Here is an 18,309-nt window from a genome sequence, read left to right as displayed (position 1 = left end):
GAACATGGGACTGGGATATCATAGCAATTACAGAAACATGACTCAGGGATGGACAGGACTGGCAGCTTCATGTTCCAGGGAGGTGGGGGGTGTGGCGCATTTTTGATAAGGGATAGCATTACAGCTGCGCTGAGGGAGGATATTCCTGGAAATACATCCAGGGAAGTTATTTGGGTGGAACTGAGAAATAAGAAAGGGATGATCACCTTATCGGGATTGTATTGTGGACCCCCTAATAGTCAGAGGGAAATTGAGAAACAAACTTGTAAGGAGATCTCAACTACCCTATTATTCTTACAGATAGCTATGGTAGGGGATTTTAACATTCCAAACATCGACTGGGACTGCCATACTGTTAAAGTTTTAGATGGAGAAAAATTTCTTAAGTGCGTACAAGACAATTTTCTGATTCAGTATGTGGATGTACCTACGAGAGAAGGTGCAAAATTTGACCTACACTTGGGAACTAAGGGAGGGCAGGTGACTGAGGTGTCAGTGGGGGAGCACTTTGGGGCCAGCGACCATAATTCTATTCGTTTTAAAATAGTGTTGGAAAAGGATAGACCAGATCTAAAAGTTGAAGTTCTAAATTGGAGAAAGGCCAATTTTGACGGTATTAGGCAAGAACTTTCAAAAGCTGATTGAAGGCAGATGTTTGCAGGTAAAGGGATGGCTGGAAAATAGGAAACCTACAGAAATGAGATAACAAGAATCCAGAGAAAGTATATTCCTGTCAGGGTGAAAGGGAAGGCTGGTAGGTATAGGGAATGCTGGATGACTAAAGAAATTGAGGGTTTGGTTAAGAAACAGATGGAAGCATATGTCAGGTATAGACAGGATAGATCGAGTGAATCCTTAGAAGAGTATAAAGGAAGTAGGAGTATACTTAAGAGGGAAATCAGGAGGGCAAAAAGGGAACATGAGATAGCTTTGGCAAATAGAATTAAGGAGAATCCAAAGGGTTTTACAAATACATTAAGGACAAAAGGGTGGTAAGGACATACCAGTGAGCCTGACGTCGGTGGTGGGCAGGTTGTTGGAGGGAATCCTGAGGGACAGGATGTCCTTGTATTTAGAAAGGGAAGGACTGATTAGGGATAGTCAACATGGTGTCATGCGTGGGAAATCATGTCTCACAAACTTAATTGAGGTTTTTGAGGGAATAACAAAGAGGATTGATGAGGGTAGAGCGGTAGATGTGATCTATATGGACTTCAGGAAGGCGTTCGACAAGGTTCCCCATGGGAGACTGATTAGCAAGCTTGGATCTCACAGAATACAGGGAGAATTAGCCATTTGGATACAGAACTGGCTCAAAGGTAGAAGACAGAGGATGGTGGTGGAGGGTTGTTTTTCAGACTGGACGCCTGTGACCAGTGGAGTGCCACAAGGATCGGTGCTGGGTCCTCTACTTTTTGTCATTTACATAAATGATTTGGATGTGAGCATAAGAGGTACAGTTAGTAAGTTTGCAGATGACACCAAAGGTGTAGTGGACAGCAAAGAGGGTTACCTCAGTTTACAACAGGATCTGGACCAGATGGGTCAATGCGCTGAGAAGTGGCAGATGGAGTTTAATTCAGATAAATGTGAGGTGCTGCATTTTGGAAAAGCAAATCTTAGTAGGCCTTATATACTTAATGGTAAGGACCTAGGGACTGTTACTGAACAAAGAGACCTTGAAGTGCAGGTTCATAGCTCCTTGAAAGTGGAGTCGCAGGTAGATAGGATAGTGAAGGCGGCGTTTGGTATGCCTTCCTTCATCGGTCAGAGTACTGAGTACAGGAGTTGGGAGGTCATGTTGCGGCTGTACAGGATATTGGTTAGACCACTGTTGGAATATTGCTTGCAATTCTGGTCTCCTTCCTATTAGAAAGATGTTGTGAAACTAGAAAGGGTTCAGAAAAGACTTACAAGGATGTTGCCAGGGTTGGAAGATTTAAGCTATAGGGAGAGGCTGAACAGGCTGGGGCTGTTTTCCCTGGAGCGTCAGAGGCAGAGGGGTGACCTTATAGAGGTTCACAAAATTATGAGGGGCATGGATCGGATAAATAGGCAAAATCTTTTCCCTGGGGTCAGGGAGTCCAGAACTAGAGGGCATAGGTTTAGGGTGAGAGGGGAAAGATATAAAAGAAACCTAAGGGACAACTTTTTCACGCAGAGGGTGGCGAGTGTATGGAATGAGCTGCCAGAGGAAGTGGTGGTGGCTGGTACACTTGCAACATTTAAGAGACATTTGGATGGGTATATGAACAGGAAGGGTTTGGAGGGATATGGGCTGGGTGCTGGCAGGTAGGACTAGATTGGGTTGGGACTTCTGGTCGGCATGGACAGGTTGGACCGAAGGGTCTGTTTTCATGCTGTACATCTCTATGACTATTTGGTTTGTTATAATAAAAATCTTAAACCTTCTCTTCCTGAATGGGAATTGAATTCTCTTTGAAGTTGGTCTCTATGAGGATCATAACAGCCAAAAGTTGTTTGCATCCAGGCAACAAGTACGATCTTATAATTGATCCCAGCTCAGGAAGGGAGAAAACAAAGTTCCTGTTCTATATCAGTTTCCAGACACACCTTGGAGAAAATTCTCATATGGACATTAAAAAAGCAGAGGATTGGGACTATCCCCCCTCAACATCATGAGTGAAGAGTGACTCAATCTGCCCAAGGATTTACAGTTTAATAAAGAAGCAGAACCTTCTGAAATTAGATAACCTTTTATCTCATTGCAAAAGTTGACAGATAATTTTTTTTATCATATTGCAAAAGTTGAACATTCCATATGACCATTGTATGCTTCATCTATAACCGGAACAAGTGTATGGTGGCTTGTTTTTCAAATCTTGTTTGACAGGGGAGGTAAAAGTGCAAATGTTACCTTTCTATTCTGTTCCAAACGCTGGTATTATCTCATCTATGGCCCTTTTGCTGCTGCATCAAGCCAACATTTTCATAGATCCGGCCACCCTCATCTTTCATCCTGCATCAAAAGATACTGTTCAGTAAAATGTGTTCACCGTGGCATATACACATAACACTATTATACCACTATTATACTTCTTATAACACTATTATAAGAAGTTTCTGCTTTTTGCTGCTCAATACCCTGCCATAGCTACAACACAAATATCTGACCTATCACCTTAAAGGGGATTTATGGTGCCCCAATTGTTATTCGCCATATACCAAAACTGAAATAATTATTTCTCTCAACTCCAATTCTGTTTGGATAGGCAGGACATTTGTAGCACTTACAGCTGATACGTGCACTATATACAGTATCCTATTTTCTGAAAACCTTGTAGATGCTCAAAAAACAAAGTGCTTCTCATATCCCAGAGAAAAACTCCACTGCAATATCCCTCGACATGAACCTTGTGCTCATGTATGTGAGAGAGGTTGCAAACTGAAAAATGTCACATGCCTAACTAACTTTTGACCGTTTCTTCCATTGCACCATTCATTTGGGAATTCCTCTTTCAACTTCACGTGGTTACAACTGGAAAGCTAACTCACTACCAGATTGCAAGGTAATCCATTAATGCATTTGTGACCACAGGTGAGAAGTGTTATAATTCTGTAGTCCCGTGGTCAGAAATGCAACGTCATCATGCTTACTAACACTGCAAAGTCATCTTGTAACACTGTGTCAGTGAATAATACTGACTTTATGCCAGTGATAGTATGTATAGTGTTGAAAACAACAACCTTAATTCATATTTTACCAATGTTTCAGTTTGAGATCAGGTAACTGTTCTCTTTAATGTAGCATATTGCTAGGAAGAAATCACAACCAGATATCATTTTCAATAAGTCAGAGTCAAAAAAGAAAATCACAGTATATTAACAAAATCAAATCATACCAAATATTTTAATGAAAAAAAATGTATTCCAGTTTCACACCCAACATCTGTCCCTAAGACACGACCCTCTCTCCCTCGTAGCCCTACACACGGATGAAAAAAAACACCATTTCGACTGGGACAACATATCCATCCTGGGACAGGCTAAGCAAAGACATGCCAGAGAATTCCTAGAGGCCTGGCACTCCAACCACAACGCCATAAACAAACACATAGATCTAGATACCATCTATCAACCCCTCAGAAAAATGAACAGGAAATGACATCACCACAACCCCTAGGAACCCCATCCAGGACAAATATATAAATAGAAAGCAGGAGACAACAACTTCACTTCACTTGGAAGTCGCCACTGATGATGTTACGTAGCCAGGTAATGAAACGTCTGGATATCAAACCTACAGCTCAGCGAGCAAACCTACACCCTAAATCTGTCCCTAAATTGATAGTTGAGAGATTAATCCAGAGCATGCATTCTGCAGCTCAATTTACTACTTCACACTGACTTTACCCCAACTCAAAATAATAACCAGGAGTGCGCTACTCTTCTCTGATAGGAATCTTTCATTATGGCAACGGAATTAGTTGCAATCCCTGTGGAGTTAAGACCATTTGCATGCTTAAAACTGAATATAAATAATCGCCCTCCATCCACATGCTACAGAAAGTCAACCTAAAGTAGGCATTTAAAACCAAGTGCAGGCAGGAGAGCTAAAGTAATCGAATAAAAACTGCATCATCCCAAATCATACAGTACTCGCGATATTTAAGCATTTCCATACATCACATGTACTGCAGCATCATTACACATCTCCAGCACCAGGTCCACAAATTGCTACCTTTGAACGAAAAAAACTTCAACCAAAAATCAATACCAATTCTAACAAAAAACCAAGGATATAAAGGGTCAGAACTTATCGCAATACGGCATCTTGCAGATTCTGCCATTTAGCCCTGCAAATTCAGAACCAAATTATTTTGCTCACAAGGTGATGTGAGCTGTTAACAATGCAAAGAAAATAGGATGTCTGAGATCCCAATCAACAATGAGAATTAACAACTGGGAAATGAAAACAGGGAGGGTTTAAAGGAAACGGAATTAAAAAGAGTGAATTCAACAAACTAGGCACAAGGAGGAAAAGAGAGAAAGAAAGCAAGATTGCGTTGAGACAGAAAGAAAAAAAAAGACCAAGAAAAATAAAGACATTTTTGAAGTGTTATCTAAAAATTGAAAACATAGAAGAACCTCCCACTAACAAATGTTTACAAAAAGGTTTTTAAACCTCAGCTGCTATTATTTTAACAAATTAGTTACTGTTTATAGATTTAACCACCTTAAGCACCAATAGATTTAGTTAAACAGATGAACAAACTAAATGCTGTAGTTCTTTACGGGTAGCAACATAATTGGTATCTAGTTTCAATCCATCAATTTAATTCAGCATACAGCTAGTTTGATGAATTACAAATTCACTTCTAAGAGTTTTGGCTTTTGTCTCTCCCAAATACTGCAGGAAAGATCACTCCAATCAAAATGGTTCACTTTCCATTACACTTCTTGCCTTTTACATATTCTAATATTCAACATCATATTTACCACACCCATATCATTAACAGGTGAATGTTTCAATTGTCTGTCACTTAAAGCATTTCTTATTTCTAGCCCCAAATGTCATTGATACAGCATACAGGTCTGGAAAGCAGATGAAGATTGCACTCTGTTCCTTTCTACGTTGCCCCCTTTTTCACAGCAGCCAGTTGTTACATTCTGAGATTTCAATGTCCAGCCACATTGACAGTTGCTGAGTAACTTAAGTACTAAGTGTGGGGTCGGGATTCTGGGGGCAGGATGGCAGCGGTAGGGTTAAAATACAAACTCAAAAGGCACAAAGTACAGCGTCCTTTAACTCAGACCCAGGCACCTTATAATGCATCACACAGCATTACCTTTTTTCCTTTAATTAGCGGGCATCGCTGGATATTGCCTATTCCTAATTGTCCTGAAAGCAGATATAAGTCAACCATATTGCTGTGGCTTGGACTCACAGGTAGGCCAGACTAGGCAAGGATAACAGATTTCCTTCACCAAAAGGACATTAAAAAACCCACCTGGTTCACTAATGATAAATCAACAGAAACTTGGTCTGGAGTCCTGGGTTGCTAACACAGTTACACTACCAGATTGCCATTGACTCCCCTTCTCTAATCTTTATGATGATTTTGTGACCGCCTACGATGATATAAACTTGAGGCCACCTCAAATTCATTTTCCCTATTCCTGCAGTCAGCACTATAAAAATAAACCACCCAAATTTAACCACTAGTAAACCTCCTATAACAGAGAAAAACATTAAGATGTACATAAATTACACTATTACTGTAAAACCGGAAACATTGTTAAATTATGGTGAAATGTACTTACTCTGTGCATGCTGGATTAGGTGTGCAGGGTGGGAAAGGGCTCTGGTCTCCTCCACACGTTAGGTCTGATAAGGAATATTTGATGTTTGTGTATTCACGGCCTTTAATCTTGCTTTTCTGGAACAGTTGGGGATCTTGTTAGAATGCTCATGCTTGGCACAATAATTTATTCAAATATGGAGTTATTTGAGGAAAAATATCATTTTTCTGATCTTACTTCTCAAATCAAAAGAAGTCTCTTCCTTCCTTACTCACAAAGCCAACACTATACTCCACATGCTCCTTAATGCATAATTATGGAGTAAAGCATCTCACATACACTCACTACACTGGCCTCAGGACCAGGAGTATGCTACTCAGACCATCCTACAATTCAAAAACAAATGGCCTATCTACAATCTGACACCACATTAAGTTGTAAAGAAGGAGGCTGCAAAAAGACAGATAAGCTGAGTGAGTGGGGAAGATGTGAGAAGAAAAAAATGTAAAATTACCTACTTTGGCAGGAAGAATTAAAGACAATACACCTAAATAGTGAGAGTTTTCAGAGCTTTAAGGTGCAGAAGGATTTAGGTGTCTTTGTGCATGACTCAAACAAGGTTATTAGGCAGTCACAGCAAGTCATTAGAAATCATGAGGAATTGAATACCAAAGAGGGAGTTATAGAGGGCATTGATGTGACTGTATCTGGAGTATTGTGTACAGTATCAATCACCATATCTATCAAAAGGAAATAATTTGGAAGCAGCACAGAGAAGATTTACGCGATCAAAATCTGGAATGACAAGATTTTCTTTACGAGAAAGATGTTGGTTAGGCTTGGCTTGCATTCACTTAAGTTCAGAATAGCAAGTGGTGATGATTAAATCATACAAGATCCTGGGTGGTCCTGACAGAGTATATGTGCAGAGGTGGTTTCTGGTTATGGGAGAATCTAGAACTAGGGGTCACTGTTTAAAAATCAAGGAATGCACATTTAAAATCGATTAGGTGATTTGTTTTCTCAGATTCACATGTCTTTAAAACTCTCTTCTTGAAAAGGTAGAAGCAGAGAACTTGAACATTAAGGCAGAGAAAACTTTTTAGGCACAGAAACAGATTCTTGTTATGCAAGGGTGTGAAAGGGTGAAAAACAGATTTGAGATTACAATCAGATCAGTTAGAGGAAACATATCCCATGAATCTACCCCATCAATTGTAAATGTAACCAGTGAAACCAGCCTGAACCTTTCATGAATATGCATAAATGACCACACACCCACATATACATATTAGTACGCATCCCTATTAGCACATTTCTCAGCAGGAACCATTAGAGAATAACCAGCAGCAGAAACCCTGGGTGAATTTTCCCATAATAGTGAACTGAAATAAACCATATTATACTTTCAGCCATCATAGCAAAGATCCGCTAAGATCTGTATCGTACTGCTTTTGGTTTGAATAACACCATTTGTGGTGAGTTGTCAGAGACTTTTTCCCTATTCAGTGCAAATTTATAAATCTTTAACACCATTGAGGAATGGCAGCAAGGGTTTCTCTTTTGTTCTTAATCAGGATTTTCCAATGGACATATGAAATGTATTCAGGTTTTCACACGTAACAAAAGACTATCAAAGCACCTTATTCACCCAATCTCTTTTCCCAAACACATGTTGGATAGAATGGTTCTCGCTCATTGGTGGAACTCAATTGAATGGTTCTACCCAATTTGTTATTATAATGAATCTGTTAACAGCATTAAGAGTATCATTTATAGAACAGAACATATTAAACATAGTGTTACTATTTGGTTCACTGGAGACATACCTGCTCCTCCTCGATGCGACGCTGCAGGGTTTCGATATAGTGCTGAACAGCCATGTAAATGAACCTGTATTGGGCCTCAGTTTGAACCATCCCAGAACGCTGAGACCGTACCATCTGGATACTCTTTGGAACATCAATATCACAGTCCACACCTATAGTGCAGAAACCCATATTACACATTGTCCCCACTGAAGGATTTATGTATCAAACCACTCAAATATCACATTTACAAAGCATAATACAGACTGTATAATATTCACAAAACAATTCATACACGACCATACTTAAAGAGATACCTCAAAAGCTGTTCCAAATACTTATACACCGAAAGGTGTTTAAAGAAAGTGATGTGTTCAAAAAAAGTCAGCCACACCCCCCCCAACTTCGCTTTTGCATTCATGATGCACACTGCACGAAAGGAGCTATTTAATTTTATATTTAAATTTTATTTATCACAATTCAAAACTACAAAATTTCTACACCAGTAGAAAATAATCTGTGAAAATGTACAGTCAATTGAGGCTTGTACTCACCTTTCTCTCTGATTATGTCAATTAGAATGTCAATCACAATAAAGGTCCCTGTACGCCCAATCCCCGCACTGTTGGAAAACAATCATTTTTAAGATACAGCCAAAGGATTAGTTCAGAAAAAGTTAAAACTTCAACCAACTGGATTTCAGAGATGAAAACTTGCAATTAAACACAGGGTACATTTAACTGGCATCAAGGCTATAGATTACTGCTCAAACAGGAAAAGCATCACTGTGACTTCAGAGCTTGATGCTTACAATGAATACATAAAATAAGAACCCTTACTTCCCATTGCCAGCTTTTTTTTATGATTAATGAGCAAAGAGGGATATTCACAGTTTAGGAGGGCTAACAGTGAGTGAGCAGAAAAGGGTGGAGTGAATAGAGGAGTGGTCAAGAGAGAAAATAAAGAGTGTGGGTACCCATTGTTAACTCTGTTGGAAAGATTATGGAAAGGCAAGCAGAACTGATCTCAGAAACAAACGTCTATTTGTTTATATAATCTGCTGGTATAATTTAAATAAGGCTGCTCTCTTGAGATATAATTTGCCAATGGCCTCAGTACTCAAAGTTACATCTTCAGGACAGGAAAGAAATTACAAGGAAAACGGTTTTAAAAAGTATACTTAATCACCTGTCCTCTTTCCCGAATTATTCCAGAAAAATTATTCTTTGATTTCTTCAGCCAAAACCACATTTAAAAAAAACACTACTTTGATGATTAGTAGGTTTCCTATATTTAGGTCAAGACAGCCGAAGGAGTTTTCAAGAAAATTTGCAGCAGAAAGTGATTTTGCATGCTTAAAAACCCCAAATATTTGTGGAAAAAAATCCACATCAATATCCAAGACAGAGGTAAGGTTAACCTGCCCCAACTCTCTACCCGTGAGAATTTCTAAGCTGGCTACTATAAGCAAGCATATTTAGCTTAGGGGAATCTGGGAATATGAGATGACTGTGGACATACATTTTGCTCTGCTGCTGTCTCAATCAAGTTCAAAATAAAAAGGCCAAGATGTGGACTCTTTAGAGAATACTGATGTATTATTTTAAAACTAATGAACTGGCAGGTGACAAAGGACCTTTAGAAACCACACTACAGGATTTTTAAAGTTTTGTAAATTAGGCAGCTGTGGAGCAGCAATTGGAGTGTTTTGTGCCATAAAGCAGCCACCTGCTTCACACTGGGACTGAAGCTTCAAGCCAATTAATTGTAGACGATTCTAAAATAGCTACAAGCTACTTTTTATAACAGGAACTTGACAAAGTCATTACAGCCAAAACCTGGGATCGAGACAGTTGGCCTTCAACAACTACATTATATTCCTTTGTGCTAAATGTCCCTCTAGTTGGTGGACAGCTTCCCCACAGATACCCAATGATATACCTGATCATTCAGTCTTTTGCTTATGTTTGCACTAAGTCCATAACAAGGTCTGGAACCAAGTGATCCTGGGAGAACCCAAAAATTGGAACTATTTATGGATAAGTGTCACACTTGATAGAAGGTGCTGTCAACAGTGCCATCACAGAGTGTAGGCTGAAGAAAAAAAGGACTTGACCAAACTGGATTTGGCCAGTTTTTGATTTTGGCATACAGGACCTACTTGCGCAATTTCCTACATTGTATTGTAGATGTCAGAGTCAGAGGTGTACTGGAATCAAAGGACTAAAGATGAAGCTAGCTGTGGAGCCAAGTTGTCAGCCCAGCTGACAGGAAGTCTTTTAGGGGCCACAGCCTTTTCTGCATCAAGTATGACCTTGCACTTTTGATATGTGAAGTGATTGGATTGGCTGAAGATTGGAATGCAATGTAACATTTGTCCATGAGGTGATAAACCATAACTGTGGTCTGTACTTTAGCAGCTCAGCCAAATTAGTGCACTCGCTGCTCTCGAGGACCACAAGCAAGGCGAAAAATTGCTGCAGCCAATTTCATAAATGTACACGGAGGTCGATAAATGAAAGATGCTTTGAAATGACTTAAACAGGAGAACAGTGAGGAATATGAAAGTTTTTATTTTCTTGACAGAAGTCAAAAAAAGCACCTGCATGTGAAACAAACTAAATGACCTAACAAAGTGTTACGGTAAATTTTCCTTTGTCTAATAATGCAAGCGTAAAACAGGGAAGTCATTCAGCTGAGCCTTCTATGGAAACTTACCATCTTCACCCTCAGTATCTTGTTTCTAGAACTGTTCCAGAGTTTATAATCAAACTATTCTTCTGAGAATAGTATGCCAAGTAATCAGAGTGGAGAATGGCTATTATCAATTCTGAACTTATCTTAAATTTCACATTGGTCCCTTCGTCTTGCAGTTGTACATCAATTTAAGATTGTGTCCAGGATTAACTGGTTAATCCTGGACACTTCATTAAACTCATTAGGTTAGTTTTGTTTAACCTTTTCTAATTACAATTGGCACCAACAGAACATAGTCTTGTGGCTCTTTACTGCATTACTTCCAGGGATTGAATATTTACTTCAACTTCAGGCAGTAAAGTGTAAGGAAAATGTAAGGCTTAGACATGTTATACAGTCTCAACATGACAGCATCAGCTTTAAACCCTGATCTGGCAATACAGCTCAGTATTGTTTGTTTTGTTAATTGCTGATGGGTAACAATTGAACTTGCCAAGTCTTGGTTTACTAATGCTCCCAGGTCTCCCTTCTGTTTCTCCCCTAAATAGTCCAACACCATTACACTTAAATAATGAGTACTTGGCAGCAAGATCTGTAGCAAAAGTCTAATCAAGGAACTAAAATAGTAACACAAAAAAAGTTGAAGTTTATTTTCACTGAAAATCTTTTAACATTTGTAGGTATTCATTTGAGATGATGTTTTTTTTAAAAAGACCAAGACCTGTAGATAATTAGACAATAGAGCAGGAACTGTATCTGAAAAAAAATCAACTAAACTTGTATTGCATTGTATAATAGTAGAATGTAAGCTTCAACATCTATTTTGTCACTGTATCGGACCATTGTTCATTCAGTTTTACTGCAAACCAGAGTAATCTTTCAACTCAAATGGAAGGATTTAATTTGATTTAATCTGAATGAGCTGGAGTAGCAGGAAGAGTGTTTAATATGGTTTCAATAACATTGGATAATGACAGCGTTGAAGTTTTTTTGGTGGGGTGGGGGAGGGGGAGTCAAGGAGAGCAAGCTTGAGAGACATCAAAAATCACAAAATAACAACTCAGTAAGGATTTCAGCTTTCAAGAGGCATGCTCTTGCATCAGGACAGCTTTTGACTCTTCTGATGAAAAAGTGAAATATTGTGGCTTCAGTGTTAATGCTCCCATGTGAATAACAACCCACTCGATATACTGGAATCAACGTGTAGCCTTGAGATTGTATTTGATGAGCAGTTAACACAAGATAGGGCTTTGAGGTCAGAGTATAAAATCTAAACACAACTAAGTAGCTTCAGTAAGGAGAAATGCACAAAGTATAATGGCTGGACCTCTCAAGACAGGAAGAGGCTGACAACCTGAGGAGCAACTTCATCTACAGAGAGGGTGGACTGTGTATGAAATGAGCCACCAGAGGAAGTGGTAGAGGCAGGTACAATCACAGCACTTAGAAGACATTTGGACACATACATGGAATAGGAAAAGTTTAGAGGAATATGGGTCAAACCTGGGAAAATGGGATGAGTTAAGTTTGGGATACCTGGTCTGCACGAACAAGTTGGACCGAAGGGTTGGTTTCCTTGCTGCATGACTATGAATACTTTTTATCTTTCCGGTTTCAAATTCTTAAATTTTCAGGATGGCAACGTGTAACTAGTATACTGCCAAAGGGATTAGACTCAATTATTTACAAGGCTAATTGATGACTTGGATGATGAAAATGAATATACTATTGCCAAGTTTGTGGATGACAAAAATAGTTTGGAAAGCAAGTGATGTGTATGACACAAACAGCATACAGATGGATATAGAAAGGTTAGGTGAGTGGGCAAGAACTTAGATGGGTAATAATATGGGGATCGAGGTCATACACTTTGACAGTACAAAATAGAGGAGTGGAATATTATTTAAATACTGTAAGATTACAATAGAGGGGGATTTGGACTCCCTGTACATGAATCACAAATTTCAGGAGGTAATAAGGAAGGCAAAATAGCTTTTCTTTAAAGAGTATAAAACAGGGAGGAGGTCTTGCTAAAACTATACAACATTAGTCACACCACACCCAGAACACATGAACAGTTTGGTCTAATCAATTAAAAGGGAAGATATACTGCATTGAAAGCAGTCACTTCAGAAAAGGTTGACCTGATTGAGTTCAGATACAAAGGAATATTCTTATGCAGAGAGGGTGAATACATTGAGCTTCTACTAATTGGAGCTTAGAAGAATGAGAGAAAACCTGAATGAAGCATACAAGATTCACACGAGGTCTTAGGGGGCATGACAAGAAAGATGCAGAAAAGTTGTCCTCTTGTGGGAATGCCCAGACCTAGAGGACATTACCTTAGAGCAAAACATTGCCCATTTAAAAACAGACATGAGAACGATTTTTCGTTTGGGGCGGGTAGAGAATATGTGGAACTTTTTACCATAGAAGCACGCCATTAAGTATATTCAAGGCTGAGATAAACAGATTGTTAATATTTAAGAGAATTAAGGGTTATGGGGATAAGGCAGGAACATTGAGTCGAGTATCATCAGATCAGCCATGATCTCACTGAAGGCAGAGTAGACTAGGTGGTCTGAATGGCCTACTTACACATATACGTGTTGTGGCCTTCAGACCAAAGAGAGTAAAGCTTCCTTCAGTCCATCAACCTATGAGCCAAACATTTCATCTCAAGTCGAATGGTACGAGGCAAGGCACACAGCGTCCCAAATCATTAATTCTGATGTGCTTTCTATAATAAACACTGCCAATTTAGTGACAAAGAGGGGACTGGAGATTCACACACAATACTAACGGAACTGCAACTTTCTTACTCTATATTAAACGTCTTATATTCAGCAAAAAAGCACAGTTGCATCCCAATCAAACATGAAAAGAATGGACTAACCCACAGATAATCATCAAAGCATTGCAAAGTAGCAGTATTAAATTATCTGTGTAGTTTCAGACAGGACTCCTGTCAAAAGGATCAATATTCATGCATTACAGGAGTTAATTCCACTATTCCAAACTCAATCTGTTCTCTTACCTGCAATGAACAACAATTGGCCCAGTTTCTGGGATGTTCTCCTGTTTCATATTTACTTCTTCCAGAAAATCCAGAACACCACCTGGATCACTGGGAACACCATGATCTGGCCACGTTTTGAAATGATATTGCCACACAGTCCTTTCAGTGCATCCCTAAAGACAGATTTAGATTCATATTATAAACTGGGAAATGATGTTTCCAATATTTTGAAATGAATCGATCTTGGAGCAGGAAACACACCTGCACTTCCCTACTTTTACTACTCTTACCTGTCCTACTTTAGAGAGTTTGAGCTCCCTCAAGATATAATCATGTGCCGGACACTCTCGTACATTCCTGACACGCATACCACCATATTCCTTCAAGGACATTTCATCTGGCCAGTATTTCACACATTTGCTCTGAAATAGATGTATTTGGGTAAAGTTTACTTCAAGCATTTGGACATACAAACTCTGCAAATGACACTAAGAAGAGAGTGGCAGAACAATCAGCCCCAATTTTTCTCAAGTTAGATTCACAGTTCAGAGCTTAGCCTATTTTTATGTCCGCTGCGTGCACATAGGTACACATTTTATAACCATAGTTTTTACTTTATGCTTTGAATATTTATCTATTTTCCCTTAAAAGCATTTTTCTTTCAGCAATCAGTCCCTGGTGCAATAATTTCCATGCTCCAACAACCATCCGCATAAAGATATTTCTCTCAATTTCTCTTCCGACTCAGAGGGAAACATTTAAGCTGACAGTGCTTCATCAGAGATTTTAGAGAACATTGTCTTTTCCTTTTCACTGTCCAAACTAGTTTGATAAACCTCTTAAATCACCCCTTTGCTTTCACTGCTCCAGCGGAAACAACATGCACTTCAACACATTACAGTTAGAAAAACATCAAGGTGCTCACTGAGGCATGATAAAACAAAAAGGTCAGTGAAGCAAATATTGCCTACATTTCCAGTCTCTTCAATTCACAAAGCTTAGAAAATGATCAAGTATACAAGTTGCTCATGGTTTCTCATGCTTGTGTCAGTGCAATCCAAAACTAAACTTCAATAAAAGGTAACTTTTTTTTCCATTTAGTTGAGATTTCTTACACAATTAATGAACACCTGATAGATTAGGTTTTGAGAACAGCCCAATTTGGTGAGCTATGTGAAATATTAGCCTTTTTAGTTTAAGATGCTCACCAGCACATGGACATATACCACATTCTCAAACCAGCCAGTTTTTCTTTAAAATCAATTGCCCTCAGTCTCCAAGTGGTGGGGAGATATGAAATTAACAATGCCTTATGCTGAGCCAGAGATTGGAGCTTGGCAGGAAAAGAGCCAAGAAGCAATGAATGGCAGCCAAGAAGTGGATTTGGACTTTGGGACAGAGGTAGGGGATTAAGACGTAGAGAATAACATTAAATAAAGAGACAGGAGTTGCAGAACAGACACTGTTACAAGAGGTCGGAGTAGAAAGACAACAGTGGTCGACAGAAAAAGTAGCAGCCTTAACTGCATCCTAGGTTTTATAGTCAGTACACACATCGATACATATGCATTTAGGAAAGTTGTGATTTTTCGTGTGACAGGGACATTGGGGCTTTATAGGACCTTTCTGCTTAATTTACTGCTGCCTTTCTTACTAGTTGTTCTTTTTACTACTGTTAAGAGTTTCTGACATAATTGGCAATTTTCCTTCCTATTTGTCCATTAGCACCTTGTTCCCTTGCAGTTGCAAGTGGCTGAATTCTTTATTCTTACAAGGACATGGGCATTGCTAACAAGGCTGACATTTATTGTGCGTTGCCAACTGCCCTTGAACTAATTGCATTCAAGGACATTAGGGAACCAAACAGGTTTTTACAACAATGGTTACATTAGACCAGCTTATTTTTAAATCCAGACTTTATTGAATTCAAATTTTACTATCTGCCATTGAGAGTTCTGAATCCAAGTCCCAAAATACTTTTGTTGCTGCAGACTTGATGAGCTGAAGGTCTCTTCCATATTGAATAACTATTAGCTTCGGATTCTGCATTATTAGTCAACTGATGTTACCACTACCTCAACACCAGCTCTTGAAACATAGCAAAAAGGTATAGCTAAGCCAATGAAATGCAATGTCATGTACAAGGTACAATTCTTTACTCTGCTCCAAAATCAAGTGATAACACTAAGCAAGGACCCACAAACATATTTTGAGAAAAAGCTACATTTGAGTCAGTAGCATAATGTGATGCAAAAGTTATGAACTAAAGAGATTCTACAGCTGAATTCAATGAGTTTTGCATTAACCAAACTATGATCTTGTCTTCCATTTTCTGGTTCTCCCTGGTCCACCATCAAGCATACAGCTGCTCAGGAAGCACTCCTGAATATATATTAGCAAAAAAAAACTTGGGTAATATTAGCAAGTATTTCAGCTTTATGTCAATTAGAATCCTAAGTATCAAAGATACTTAATTCTGTGTCCAGTGATATTAAAAAATAACCATGAGCCAGGCAATAAGTTAGATTTGATTAGATTCCCTACAGTATGGAAACAGGCTCTTCGGCCCAACAAGTCCACAGTGACCCTCCGAAGAGTAACCCACCCAGACCCATTTCCCTCTGACTAATGTACCTAACACTATGGGGCAATTTAGCATGGCCAATTCACCTGACCTGCACATCTTTGGAAGGTAGGAAGAAACCGGAGCACCAGAGGAAACCCACGCAGACACGGGGAGAATGTGCAAACTCCACACAGACAGTTGCCAGTGGCTGGAATCGAATCTGGGACCCTGGTGCCCTGGTGCTGTGAGGCAGCAGTGCTAACCACTGAGCCACCATGCCACTCATAAATCTCAAGAGAAAAAGTTTACAATTGATTTTTCTGTTAGCTCTACTGTCAATTCACCACCATCACACTCACATGACAAAGGTATCTCCTTACTGGCAGGAAGATATTACAAGTTATTGATAGATGCTTGGAGATTACAAACCCTCTAAAAGAACAACTTTAGAGATAGCATATATAGGGTAAATATATAGGGATAGTATATATAGGGTTAATTTATAGGGATAGCATATATAGGGCTGAAAATGCATTGCTGGAAAAGCGCAGTAGGTCAGGCAGCATCCAAAGAGCAGGAGAATCGATGTTTCGGACATGAGCCCTTCTTCAGGAATGAGGAGAGTGTGCCAAGCGGGCTAAGATAAAAGGTACGGAGGAGGGACTTGGGGGAGGGGCGTTGGAAATGCAATAGGTGGAAGGAGGTTAAAGTGAGGGCGATAGGCCGGAGTGGGGGTGGGGGCAGAGAGCTCAGGAAGAAGATTGCAGGTTAGGAAGGTAGTGCTGAGTTCGAGTGTTGGGACGGAGACAAGGTGGGGGGGGAAAGAGAATGAGGAAACTGGAAAAATCTGAGTTCATCCCTTGTGGTTGGAGGGTTCCTAGGCAGAAGATGAGGCGCTCTTCCTCCAACCGTCATGTTGCTATGGTCTGGCGATGGATGAGTCCAAGGACCTACACGACCTTGGAGGAGTGGGAGGGGGAGTTGAAGTGTTGAGCTACGGGGTGGTGGGGTTGGTTGGTCCGGGTGACCCAGAGGTGTTCTCTGAAACATTCCGCAAGTAGGCGGCCTGTCTCCCCAATATAGAGGAGGCCACATCGGGTGCAGTGGATGCAGTTAATGTGTGTGGAGGTGCAGGTGAATATGTGGCAGATATGGAAGGATTCCTTGGGGCCTTGGAGGGAAGTAAGGCGGGAGGTGTGGGCGCATTTCTTGCGGTTGCAGGGGAAGGTGCCGGGAGTGGAGGTTGGGTTGGTGGGGAGTGTGGACCTGACAAGGGAATCACGGAGGGAGTGGTCTTTTAGGAATGCTGATGGGGGAGGGGAGGGAAATATATCCCTGGTGGTGGGGTCCATTTGGAGGTGGCGGAAATAACGATGGATGGTATATGGAGGTTGGTGCGGTGGTAGGTGAGGACCAGTGGGGTTCTGTCCTGGTGACAATTGGTGGGCCGGGGCTCAAGGGTGGAGGAGCGGGATGTGGAGGAGATGCGGTGGAGAGCATCATCAATTACGTCTGGGGGGAAATCTTTGAAGAAGGAGGCCATCTGGGTTGTACAGTATTGGAACTGGTCCTCCTGGGAACAGATGCGGTGGAGACGAAGGAATTGGGAATATGGGATGGCATTTTTACAGGGAGCAGGGTGGGAGGAGGTGTAATCTAGGTAGCTGTGGGAGTCGGTCGGTTTATAGTAAATGTCAGTGTTGATTCGGTCGTCCGAGATAGAAATGGAGGGGTCTAGGAAGGGGAGAGAGGAGTCTGAGACGGAGGAAAAGGTGGGGGCGGTGCCAGTGTAGCTGATCCCAGGAGGACCACCGCAGCTACACTGGCACCAACCCCCACCTTTTCCTCCGTGACATCGATGACTGTATCGGCGCTACCTCGTGCTCCCACGAGGAGGTTGAACAGTTCATCCACTTTACCAACACCTTTCACCCCGACCTCAAATTTACCTGGAC

At 40.3% G+C, this 18,309-nt stretch overlaps 1 protein-coding gene across 1 annotated transcript in view; it reads right to left on the bottom strand.

Moving 5' to 3' along the window:
* ptpn11a (protein tyrosine phosphatase non-receptor type 11a) overlaps positions 1–18,309 on the bottom strand; it is a 58,378-nt gene that overhangs the window by 5,774 nt on the left and 34,295 nt on the right. The window contains exons 10-15 of the mRNA XM_072587940.1: positions 14,079–14,210; positions 13,807–13,961; positions 8,627–8,694; positions 8,094–8,245; positions 6,286–6,401; positions 2,879–2,980 (exon numbers count right to left, since the gene is read on the bottom strand). Of these exons, the coding sequence (XP_072444041.1) occupies positions 2,911–2,980; positions 6,286–6,401; positions 8,094–8,245; positions 8,627–8,694; positions 13,807–13,961; positions 14,079–14,210 (693 nt within the window). The 3' untranslated portion in view covers positions 2,879–2,910. The remainder of the gene's footprint in view (positions 1–2,878; positions 2,981–6,285; positions 6,402–8,093; positions 8,246–8,626; positions 8,695–13,806; positions 13,962–14,078; positions 14,211–18,309) is intronic.

This window comes from Chiloscyllium punctatum, chromosome 17 (assembly GCF_047496795.1).
Source record: "Chiloscyllium punctatum isolate Juve2018m chromosome 17, sChiPun1.3, whole genome shotgun sequence".
NCBI classification, from domain to species: domain Eukaryota; kingdom Metazoa; phylum Chordata; class Chondrichthyes; order Orectolobiformes; family Hemiscylliidae; genus Chiloscyllium; species Chiloscyllium punctatum.
This window is presented reverse-complemented; position numbering and strand designations above follow the sequence as displayed.